The 12,605-nt window shown below is 38.8% G+C and overlaps 1 protein-coding gene across 1 annotated transcript; it reads left to right on the top strand.

The window, feature by feature from the left end:
• The first annotated feature begins 1,187 nt into the window (after positions 1–1,187).
• Positions 1,188–11,177, top strand: AREG (amphiregulin). Its single transcript, XM_079777296.1, has 6 exons — positions 1,188–1,451; positions 2,514–2,732; positions 5,361–5,559; positions 6,765–6,920; positions 8,354–8,465; positions 11,010–11,177. Exons 1-5 carry the CDS (start codon positions 1,391–1,393, stop codon positions 8,445–8,447), a joined length of 729 nt encoding a protein of 242 aa, XP_079633422.1. The 5' UTR covers positions 1,188–1,390; the 3' UTR covers positions 8,448–8,465; positions 11,010–11,177.
• The last annotated feature ends 1,428 nt before the right edge of the window (positions 11,178–12,605 follow it).

Here is a 12,605-nt window from a genome sequence, read left to right as displayed (position 1 = left end):
ATGACAATATTCTGCTAAATGTATCATTTAGCCTACTCAGTATGATACGCCATTAAAAAGTAGCATTTTAAAAGTTTCTCAGAATTAGGACACATGCTCTGTGACCACATTGCTAGAAAGCCTGCTTTACTGGAACCGTCAGGGGAGAGATACGCATCTTCAGGACATGGAAACATGTAGAACAGTGCTTGTTCCTCTTAAGTCAAGAAAAATCCAGTTCTGGGGTTGTTTCTACATCGCGGTTAGGCAAATTAAGCAGCTCTGGGTCTAGTCTTGGGCACCACCCTTCATCCATATGCCAACATGCTGCCAGCAGAGATGATTCCTTTGTGCTAAGCTTTGCTCTCTCCAGAAACTCTCCTTTTAAAGATCAGTTTAGTCTAAGTTCCTTTATCAGAGTAGAAAGATTCTAGAGTCAGATGAATGTGAATTTAAATCTGTCTGGCTGCTGCCAGGACAGCTGTGTCAAGTCCTCCTCGCTTTGAAAGGCTGGCATTTGTCCTCCTTGTGAACGAGGGGGATGATACTTACCCAGCAAGGTTGCTGAGACGGTTTAATATTTCAAGTGTATAGTTTGGTGGTAATGAGTGATTAATAAACCTCAATTTTGATGAGCGCCCTGGGCCACCTAAAGCTCTGGGAAGGGAGGTGGTTTGAAATTGTGGCCACTTCATAGTAGTGGGTGGGATAGGGCCCTTGGTTGAGATCTAAGGAGGTGCGCGCGCTCTGGTCATTTACTGAATTTCATTTATCCTTGTTAAAGACATCGGGCTATCTATCATTAAGTCCCTCGGTCTTAAAGTACTTTTACATCTTCTGTTCCCATGAATCCCCTATCTGTTTAATATGAAAACCAGCCAAGGTTTTTCAGAGAGTTTGAAAAATTGGGACTTGGTCAGATACTGGGTCACCGACTCCACTCCCGCCCTCAAATGTGAATCTGATGCTCTTTCTGCTTGTGGCTAGGGGTTTCCTTTCCACTTCCTCCCAGCGGCTTTCTGTGCGCCAGGTAGGCGGGGTGCCTCCATCCGTGTGTGGTTTTGGGGTAGTAACCTCTTCTGGGGCGGCGGCCGCCTCCACCCACGGCGGTGGCCTTGACGTCACGTCACAGGCGATGCCCGAGTCCCCGCCCGCCCTATAAAGCCGCAGGTGAGCGCCGCGCCTCCCGTAACTCCGCACGCCTCGTGCCAGCACCCGAGTCGGATCCCCGAGAACCCGAGGCGAGCTCCCCGCGCTGCGTGCGGCGCCCCGAGCCCGGCCGGGCCGGCGAGCACAGCCGCTCACTTCCCCCGTGTCCCTCCTGGTCTTCCACCCGCTCCTCCTCCTCCTCCAGCCGCAGCTCCCGGTCGGGTTGCCCCAGAGACCGCGACGCCGCCGCGCCGAGGGACCAATGAGAGCCGCGCTGCCGCCGCGGGCGCCCGTGGTGCTGTGGCTCCTGATCCTGGGCTCAGGTGAGGACGTCCCGGCTCTGCTCTGCCCCGCGCTGCTGCCACTGCCCGCAGAAGCGGTCGCCTCTGGAGTTGTGCGGCAGCTCCTCCAAAAAACTGCCCTTCGGGTTCCCAGCTCTCCCGCGGGAGGGACTCACAGTAGCTTACTCCCCAGGGTTACTCCCTGGGAGGAAGAGACTAGCAGGCAGGCGTCCCGCCGTCCCAGGCCAGGAAGAGGGTAGGGTGCGGGAGAACCCGTACTGTACTTGAAGTTCAGCCGGAGGAGACCTAGGAGATCCTGTGATCCAAAGCCTCCGCTTTACAGGTAGAGGAACCAAGCGAAGCCCAGAGAGGTGAGGCGACCTCCGCAGGTCTCAGAGTCGCTAAGCCCTGGACCCAGGCGTCTAGTCTAAATTCTGTCTAGCGATTTGGTGGTTCCTTTCTTAGAGGACTTCATACCGTCCCAGGTTGAAGTTCCAAGCACCATTGTTTTCTTGACATCTAAAGGATAAAGTCGGGGCCCCTTACCACGTTCCCAGTTTTTGTCTCAATGAAGAACAACAATAATAAAATTGACACTAAGAATCATTATTAACTACTTTTTTATATTATTTTTGACATTTTATGTACCTTGGCTTTTGAAAAGGTGAGCACGTGTTAAGGAAATCTGATACTTGTATCTAGAACCTGTCTAGGGTTCTAGGTACAATGGGGCAGGTGGCATTCTAGCAACCAATTGCATTTGGTATGTGAAGAGATGGGAATATTTAGACAATACCTGTTAAGTAATTATGTATATTAGATTAATTTGCCTACTTGGCAGTATTTTATTTTTTTTTTTTGATGTGGAAATTAATGTAGACTCTCTGTGAAAAAGAAAACCTTGATGAAAGCAGCTCTGTAATTGGAACAGCTGAGTTTGCTTGTTGGCAAAACGTGGAGTTGCTTTCATGAGTGACGCAATCGCAATAGCACATATGCAATAACTGCTTTGGTATCAGAAGATAAACATTTCTCCTGAAAGCAGCTGACTGGCGAGAACGGCACTCTGCTTTACCTTTTCTTCCCTTGTTCTTTCTCCCATAGCCCATTATGCTGCTACTGACACCTACTCGGGAAAAGGGGAACCCTTTTCTGGGGACCACAGTGCGGATGAATCTGAGGTCACCTCAGGAAGTGAGATTTCCCTTGTGAGTGAGGTGCCTTCTGATAGTGAACTGTCCTCGGGGATCGACTATGACTATGCAGAAGAGTATGATATTGAGAGGCAAATATCTGGCTATATCGTAGATGATTCAGTCAGAGGTGAGTAGAGGATAAGGCGAAAATGTATTCTATGCCGTGTGTGCTTGTATGAGCAAAGCTAATTCCACAGAAAAGCCGCTCCCTGAATCTTCCAGTGGCTTTATGGTATGTATGGCTGTTGTATAGCCTGCTAGGTAAGCCACAAACGGAGATGGAAAGAGCTATATGAGGGCACATCCTATATGTCAAGATCGCTAACGTTTTATGTCTATTAAGTCTAATCTTCACAACAACTCTATGAATAGGAAATATCCTTTTACAGATGTGATCATTGAAGCTTGAAAAGGTTCAGTGTTCTGCTCAGGGTTCCATTAGCCAGCAAGCAGATGAGCCAGAATGAGAACTCCAGTCTGTCTGATTCCAGATACTATGCTCGTTCCCACTGTGCCTCACAAACCCTGTTCTGAGAGACAGACCCCTGCTAGTTCTGTCTACTCTGTTTCTCAGCTTCTGTTTCCTCTCCCACCACCACTCTTCCCTAAAGAAGTACATTCGAGCACAAGGGGACAGGGGAGGAAAGGGAAAGGAGCAATTGGACTTTAGCCTTAAGCACTAGGTGTTGAATGGGTAATTATAACATGTAATTATAATAACATCTTCTGGAAATATTAAGGAACAGATGTGCATGGATTTTACATCACTAAAAATCACAATTTAACTCCAAATCCCATTTGTCTGCTCAGTAATAGTGAGTCATAGTTTTCTTCTCTTTGTCTGTTAGCTTTAAAAAAGAACATTTACTTAAAATGAGAGTATTTAAGTAAGGTGTAAAGATTGTTCATTAACCTCATATTAAGAGTTTGAGAGCAGACAAGGTCATCAGTAAATCAGATCTAAATATCCTAGTATCATCCACTGTGAAGGCAGGGCGTGAGGTCCCTTCTTTACTGACATTAGCTTCCTGGACTTCTCCCTCTCTGTCTGACTCCCAGAGCTGGTGAGGGAGGACAGGTGATGCCATAGGGACAGTGACCTGCTTAAGTGACAGGTGGGAAAAGCTTTAGTGAACACTCCACTCCTTGCTTCGGAACTTGTACTTTGATGTATGGGTGGGAAGAGGTCCATTTATAATTTTTATTTTTGGAGAAATAATATTAGACCATTAAGATTCTAGAAACTGTTCTCTTAAAGATGTTTCCAGTTGTTAACATTTCAAAAGGTCAAATAAAATTTTAGTGGTGAAAATGGCTAGTAGTTAAAATTGCAGTACATTGTGTGATAAGAGTGAAAATGTTGGTTTAACTCCTTTGAAAGGCTATTAAATCCAATTAGTTATTCAGAATAGCAACTATTTGCATCTGTCTAAACTTTGTAATATGCCTGATAAAACGCAATTATAGCCATTTAAAATGTACCTATAAGAGAACTTATTCTAACTTGTGTTACTTTTTTTTATTATCAGAGGAAAGTTTCAGTATAAAAATTGAATAGCTACCTATTAAACATAGCTCCTAATTTGACTATTCTTAATGCTGTTGTAATAACCTGCTGAAATATTTATAATATTTATTTGTTGTTTCTTTAATCACTAGGGTCTAGCTTGATACCCTTCCCTATGTTTCTAATGTTTTCTACTTAGTGGATACTGTAGGACCATTATGACTAATGGGATTATGACATTGGCATTATGATAATTGCCTCTTGTCATTGAGCTTTGCTCAGTACTTGCTCAGATAAATCTATTCAGGGATTAGTATGACAAAATGCACAGCTCTAACATGAAAACTCCTCCTTTCTATATTTAGCATGTAGACAAACTATACCCTGCATAACTATGACAATGAAAAAACATTTCTGTAGATCTGGGAGTTAAGATGAGTCTCTGAAGCATCAAGAACAAATATATCTGGACTCTTTTTTTTTTTCAAATTGATTGACCACAGAAATGAACTCCCTGGAAGGTATTGATTAATTATAGTCCATTGTAATCTGGGGGTTGGAGAAAACTGATGATCTCTAATGTATAAGTTTCAGGTTTTTCCACCCTCAGGCAATGCACTCTAATTCCCAATTATGATAGTGAGCACTAGACCCATATGGATAAATAAAAGCCACAAATATGCTCATGTCCCACTTTAATCAATGACATTGACCTTTTCCAAGAAAAAACATTATGGAGTTGGGAAATGACAGGCTTTAAAGTCCCAGCACCGCCATTTGCAAGCAGCATGTCCCAGGGCCAGTTATTTATCTTCACTCAACTTCTGCTTCCGTTCTACGTATATCATCTGGGTAACAATACATTCTACTGTTATTTGAGTTTAATTTAATTAATGTCCAGTACCAAGAACTTGATATTTACTAGAAATTTGAAAACTGTTTAAAATATTTTTTGGGTTTTCTTGGACAGATAACTCATATCATCAATTATGATAATAATGACACAAATAAATTCAAAGTATGTTTCTAAGTGAATAAATAACAAAGGGGTTCAGATTTATAAGTGCCACACAATACATGTATTCTCTTTGCCCTATTATTGTGTATGAATTGTGTTAAATAAATGAGACAAATGTGGTGGTTATTCACATGAGCTCTCACTATTAGGATTTCTTTCTATCATGTCTCCAAAGTGATATTCAAAATGAAGAGAGACTCTTGTCAATAAATCTTTTTTTTTTTTTTTAGTTGAACAGGTAGTTAAACCCAAGGAAAACAAAACAGAAAATGAAAATACTACAGATAAACCCAAAAGAAAGAAAAAAGGACATAAAGGTAGAAAAAATCGAAAAAACAAAAAGAAAAATCCATGTGATACAAAATTTCAAAATTTCTGCATTCATGGAGAATGCAAATATATCGAGCATCTGAAAGCAGTAACATGCAAGTAAGTTTTCCTAAATTATGTAGAGTTCTGTATTTCTAACACCATGTCTGAAACTTCCAGCTGCAGAAAACCATTTTCATATTTCCAATGTATAAACCAAGAGTCTGCAAACCTTTTCTTAAAGAACCAGACAGTAAATATTTTAGACTTCTTGGCTCACGATTATGTATGTACTTATACAACAAATTAAAAAGTAACTGGGCAGCCCTGAGAGGTGTGGCTCTGTTGGTTGGGCATCCTCATGTGCACCGAAAGGTTGAGGGTTAGATTCTGAGTCAGGGCACGTGCCCTGGTTGCAGTCTAGATCCCTGGTAGGGGGCATGCAGGAGGTGGCTAATCAATGTTTCTCTTTCACATTGATGTTCCTCTCTGTCTCTGTCTGTCTGTCTGTCTCTCTCTCTCTCTCTCTCTCTCTCTCTCCCTCTCCCTTCCTCACTCTAAAAATCAATTAAAAATAATCAATTAAAATGTAAAAACCACCCAGCTGGCATGGCTCAGTGATTGAGCATCAGTCTATGAACTAGGAGGTCATGGGTTCGATTCCTGGTCAGGGCACATGCCCAGGTTGCAGGCTTGATCCCCGGTGGGGGGTGTGCAGGAGGCAGCCAATCAATGATTCTCTCATTGATGTTTCTATCACTCTCTCCCTCTCACTTCTCTCTAAAATCAATAAAAATATATTTAAAAAATAAATAAAATAAAATGTAAAAACGATTTTTTGGCTTGTACACTTTAAAAACCCTGGCAAATGGCCAGATTTGAACCATGGGCTGTAGTTGACTGACCCCTGGTACATCATTTTACAACACAGGTTTTACAAAATCTCTTTGTAAAAAATGACCTAAAGATACTTTTCACATAATGTTGTTCTATCCTCCTTCCCCCCAAAAGCTGCTAGTACATGAAACAATAGTGGAATGTATTAGCTGCATAACAATCACTGAACTCATCAGCTGGTCATAAAAGGAGCACAAAGAATGAAAAGGTGTGTCTTCCTAGAATAACACCCAAACTAATCTCAACTTGTTCTTTTACGAATAGATCTTTGGCTCAAAAGCACTGTATGTCTTAAAATTTGAAGTACAAATACAAGGCGTGCCTTATTTTTTAAATATTAGAATTAAATGGCTATAACCTAGAAAGTAAGCCTAAAATATATAGAATGTTTTTAGAGATTATAATTTTGAAATGTGGGTTGTTTACAGATGTCATCAGGATTACTTTGGTGAACGGTGTGGGGAAAAGTCCATGAAGACTCACAGCATGGTTGATGGTGACTTATCAAAAATTACGTTAGCAGTCATAACTGCCTTTGTCTCAGCTGTGACCTTCGCTGTTGTTGCTGCTGTTATTATAGTCCAGTAAGTATGGCATAACTTAAACATTTCTCATAAAATCATGCCAGGTTAATTTCAATATTTTTATTATAACATACTATCATATTTTAAATAACTTATTCTATTGGTGGCACATGATCTTTGGTTATATCTTTATACTCCATTGACAAAGATCACAGAATATGGTCCAAATTTATGTTCATTTGACCACCATAGAAATTTAATATGTAAAGGCCTTTTCCACAAAATGTAGACATTTTTTGAACTTGAAAATTGATCGTTTTGTTTCATGTCATATTTCTACTCAAGACTGCTTTCAAATTTCAGAGTTTTGATATATACTATGAGTATCTTAAGCTTAAGCAAGCCTCCCAGAGTCTAAGGCCTGGTTCAAAGTAGGTTGTCAGAGATACTGCTTTGATACTAAAAATCACAAAGAGCTTCAAAACAGGAGCCCAGAAAAGATATGTCTTTGCTTTTATTAGAATGCAAAATTCCAAATTAGGAATTGTATAGCATGATCCTAATTTACTTAGAGCTTATGCCTATTTTGTTATGGTCAAATGCAATATGGGAACTCAGTTATTAAAAACACACAACATTTCCTCCATATGGAATTATGGTATGGCGTAGGAAGAAGGGACAATTCTATTACTTGTTTCACTCCTGCAGTATCTTCTCTGTGCTCACAGTAACAGATTACATACTTCACTTCATGACCAATGAATGCTAGAACTAGACTGTTCCAGCTTGTAGACACTGGTGGGTATGTCAAAATGGCATTGTCTGTCAAACAGAAGTCAGTGAATTAAGGAAGCTGGGGGAGGGTGTGAATGGCTCTATGATGACTCATGTGCTACTGGAGCTTGGGAAAAGCAATAGACTCATTATTCTAATTTTAGGTCTTGGTAAATTACTTTAACAACTGGATTGTGTACATGATCCACCACTCTTGCCATTCAGGAAACAAGGGGTTATCTCTGCCATTGTTTACTATTATTTTAAATGCGGATCAGATAATGATAAAATGGCACATAAAAAAAAACAGTTTTATGGTGCACATAAAGTTTGATCTGTGGTTTAAATTTGTTTTGCACACCCTAGAAATGATTTTGATCTGTTAGTACCTCAAGCTAGATATGCAGATGTGTTTAGGAAAGATACCCTCAGACAAACCATTATTATTTGACATAGAAGGAGAGAAAGAAAAAAAAAAGTTGTCAATTAAAGATGTTTTGAAGTAATTATTTAAGCCTGTAATTATTCAAGTTGAAATATTTAATAATCCTTTGGAAAACATGAAAAAAACTTTATCATGTTGGTTTGGTTTGGTGTAGGGCATAATGTATAATGGTCTATAAAAGATACACAAAAAGGAATTCCCTGTACTCATGAAAACCCAAGTTAAGATATGATAAATAAAACTTTGATGACATAGAATGTTTTGTTCTCTGAAGGCTTCGAAAGCGACACTTCAGGGAATATGAAGGAGAAGCTGAAGAACAAAAGAAACTTCGACAAGAAAATGGAAATGCACACATCGTAGCATAAAAGAAGATAATATTACAGGTTTGTATTTTAAAAAATATCATTAGATCACATACTATAATTTTGAAAAAAATATAGCATCTGTTAAGAAAAATGAGGAAAGTAAGTATTCTTAGTTATGGATACACTGTGAACATTGGCTACATTAAAGTGTTATTCTTTGAACATGAGGTGGAGTTCAATATTGAGAAAAGACTCTGTCTGTAGTATTATAAGGGACATAAACATGAGGGAAACATAGATGCTCTTATCAACAAACTTAGTGTTTAGTAGATAGAAAATTGGGTAAGGAACCAGAATACTAGGTGAAGTAAACTATGTGTCATGAGAAAGGAACCAATGTTGTTGCAAAGGACCATATTTCATCTTTTCTTATGGCTGAGTAGTATTTCATTGTATATATAGACCACATCTTCTTTGGATCCTGAGAATATCATACTAAGCTAGCTAAGTAAGACAGAAAAAGCCAAGAACCGTATGATTTCACTCATGTGGGATATAACACTGAAAGCAGTAAATGAGCAAATGATAAAAATAAAAACTTATAGATGCACACAATGGTATGGTGGTTTCCAGTGGGAAGGAAGGTGGAGAGGTAGTAAAAGGTAAAGGAGATCAATTACATGGTGACAGAAGACTTGACTTTGGGTGGTGGGCACACAATGCAATATACAGATGATGTATCATAGGATTGTACACTGGAAACCTATATAATTTTCTTAACCAATGTCACCCCAATAAATTAATTTTAAAAAATGAAAGGAACCAATGGGATATGAGGAATTTCCAATGAAGGGGTAGAAGGAATCCAGTAGGATGCATTTACAGAGCAGGAGAGGATGGATAGATATATCGGGTGGCATTAGAGTAAGCCTTAAAGGACTAATGAGATTGGGACAAGCAATTAAGAAAGGAGAGGAAGATTAATGCTGTGAGATGTACTAGATCATTTGGAAACTTGTGACAAATAGCCTAGTTCCGTGGTCGGCAAACTGCGGCTCGCGAGCCACATGCGGCTCTTTGGCCCCTTGAGTGTGGCTCTTCCACAAAATACCATGGCCTGGGCGAGTCTATTTTGAAGAAGTGGTGTTAGAAGAAGTTTAAGTTTAAAAAATTTGGCTCTCAAAAGAAATTTCAATCGTACTGTTGATATTTGGCTCTGTTGACTAATGAGTTTGCCGACCACTGGCCTAGTTCAAATGCATGTTGGGGGAGATTAGTTTGAAATGATAGGTTGAGCTCACATGATGGAGAGCCAAAGTCAGAGTGCTTGCATTACAAATGTGAGGTGGAGACAGCAGGTTGAATATCCTTTTAAAGAAACAGAGTAAGAAGGGTGAAGGGAGTGCAAATTTGAGAGAGCTTGGTTAGAGTATATATTGCAGTTTTTATTTTTAATTTTTTTTTGTAAAGAAGATGAGTTGAGCATGTTGGTAGGGAGAAGGTAAGAAAGTATGGAGAGGAATATTTGATAGATAACAAAGTGAACACTAATGAAGCAAACTTCTAGAAGAAGAGGGAGGCAAGGAGCTCAAAGACACACTTAAAATCAGTCAGAAGAAGGAACTCTGTTTCCTCAGACATTTAGGAAAGATGTCCTACCCTTAAGTCATTTATTTTTTTTCCTTTGATGTGTTTAAGAATGACTTGAGATGCTTATTAAATATGCATATTCTTAAGCCAAATCCCAAATTGACTAAATCAGCATTTCCATTTTAAATTAACTCTAGATGCTTGCTTGGGAAAATATTACATTTAACATTGGTATGTTGCAAGCCTATTACATAACTAACTCGGTAAACTCAGGAAATGGGTAATTATCCATGCCAATGCTATATTCAGGTACTTATGCATGAAAACATATTAATGTATGGGCTTAATGTGCTGATGCTAAGACTACCAATGTGAATGAGGGTGGATTTTTTTTTTTTTTTTTAGTTCAACTGAGATTTCTTTTTCAATTTATTATTTTTTATTTTTATTGAATTATTAAGGGTGACATTGGTTAATAAAATTATATAGGTTTCAGTTGTACAATTCTATAATACAGCATCTGTATATTGTATTACGTGCTTACCACCCCAAGTCATGTCTCCTTCCGTCACTATTTCTCCCCCTTTTACCCTCTCCTCCCTCCCCCTAAGTAGATCCCAGATGATTTTAGGTAAAGGAATATGCTGTGCTGGCACACAGTGGCCGCCTATTAACTAGTAGCTACTATTATTATGCTCCTCTACTAATTATCTTAAATTAACTGTATAACATAAATACACTGAGCCACTTAACCTTTGTTTTTAACTATGTCCACTGCATAGATTTGGTTACTGTTGTTGCCTCTTATTAAGCAGAATTTGATGGAACAGGTTTAAGCATATGCAGCCTTCTACCTAAGTAGGCATGTAATACAGCATCTGTATATTGTATTGCGTGCTCTGAAACGCTTGTAGCATTTTTCGTAAGACATCCTAGAAATAAAAATTGACAGAAAGTCTGATTCTTTGACATATTCTTAAAGCTGTGTTGGAACTGAGCTTCTTTCTAACACTTTATTTTATTGTTGAACAGGGATCGGAGTCACTGCCAAGTCACAACCAGGAGTGATGAGTTGGTTCCTCTTTTCAGCGGATCATAAGAAAACAGAACGTTCTTGTTCTAATGGTTTTAAACTTTCAATTGTCACTTTTTATGCTAAGTCTTATATCTGTATATAAAGATGCATGGAGAGAAAAAGTATTTTTTCAGGTTGTAAATAATTTATTTAATATTTAATGGAAGTGTATTTATTTTACAGCTCAATAAACTTTTTTAATCAAACAGATTGAGAGTTTGAATATTGAGAGTTAGTTTTGAGATTGCAAGACTCTGGGGTATTTTCTTATAACACTCAGGTGATTGTTTTAAAAGGATTCCTTCCCTTTTCTTTCTTTTTTTTTTTACTGGTTTATGTTCATATTCAAAACGTATTCCTTTTCTTAGAAAGCATTCATCATGGGAAAATTATAAACTGGAGTCACTTAGTTCTCCCACAAATACTAGTGTCTCAAACTGGCTTTCTTATTTCATGTAGAATTTATTCCAAGTCCTGGTAATTATAAGAGCCTCTAAAATGAACATATGACACTGCATAGACACTCATATTATAAAAGAGAGAAAATTTACTGTTCATCATCATTATCACCATAAATAAGAAGGTGACATGAATAGGTTTGAATATTACAAATGTGGCATTTCAAGAGAACCAGAAAGTACTTAGAATTGAAACTCTTTCCCTAACATCATGGCATGAATGTATAAAGCATCTAAAATCCACACCTCCCTTTCCTCCTCTTGCTACATTTTCTTACACCTTTTAAAACAAATACATGTGTATTTGTGGTGGGTACTCTTTCAAGAACATTAATGTTATGGAATGACTCACAGTCTGGTTCCTGGCTGGTCAATTAACTTACCCGCATACAAAACAATCTTTAAAATATGTGGAGAGCATCTTGGGGAAATTAACCAATAATAAGCATAATCCTAGCAATCATCACACAGAATTTCATGAATGAAAGCTGCCTTACACATCTGTCTCTAGCCTACAATTTATGAAATTCTTGCCCGTTGATCATCTAACCAATTGCTTCCCAGCCTCACCTGTACATTGTCACTTGAGTTTTAAATGACTACATGCCCAGGCTCCCCTTTCTGATCTTCTGATTTAAATGAATGGGGGCGTGGGGTTTTGTCTTGTTTTGTTTTTGCTTAATTCCTTTACCTTTTTCACCAAACCCCTCCCCTCTGACAGCTATCAGTTTGTTTTCTGTATCTTTAAGTCTGTTTCCACTTTATGTGTTTGTTTTGTTCATCAGATTTCACATTTAAGTGAAATCAATGTTATTTGTCTTTCTTTGAGTAGCTTATTTCACTTAGCATAATACTCTCCAGGTCCATTCATACTGTTGCAAAAAGTAAAATTTCCTCTTCTTAAAGGCTAAGTATAAATGTACCACAGTTTTTTTATCCACTTGTCTACTGATGGGCACATGGGCTATTTCCAAATCTTGGCTATCCTATATAATAAAGAGGTAATATGCAAATTGATCATCACACCCTCACACAAGATGGCCACCCCCATGTGGTCACAAGATGGCCACCACAAGATGGCCGGCAGGGAAGGGC

This window comes from Cnephaeus nilssonii (genome assembly GCF_951640355.1).
Source record: "Cnephaeus nilssonii genome assembly, chromosome: 1".
Classification (NCBI taxonomy): domain Eukaryota; kingdom Metazoa; phylum Chordata; class Mammalia; order Chiroptera; family Vespertilionidae; genus Cnephaeus; species Cnephaeus nilssonii.
This window is presented reverse-complemented; position numbering and strand designations above follow the sequence as displayed.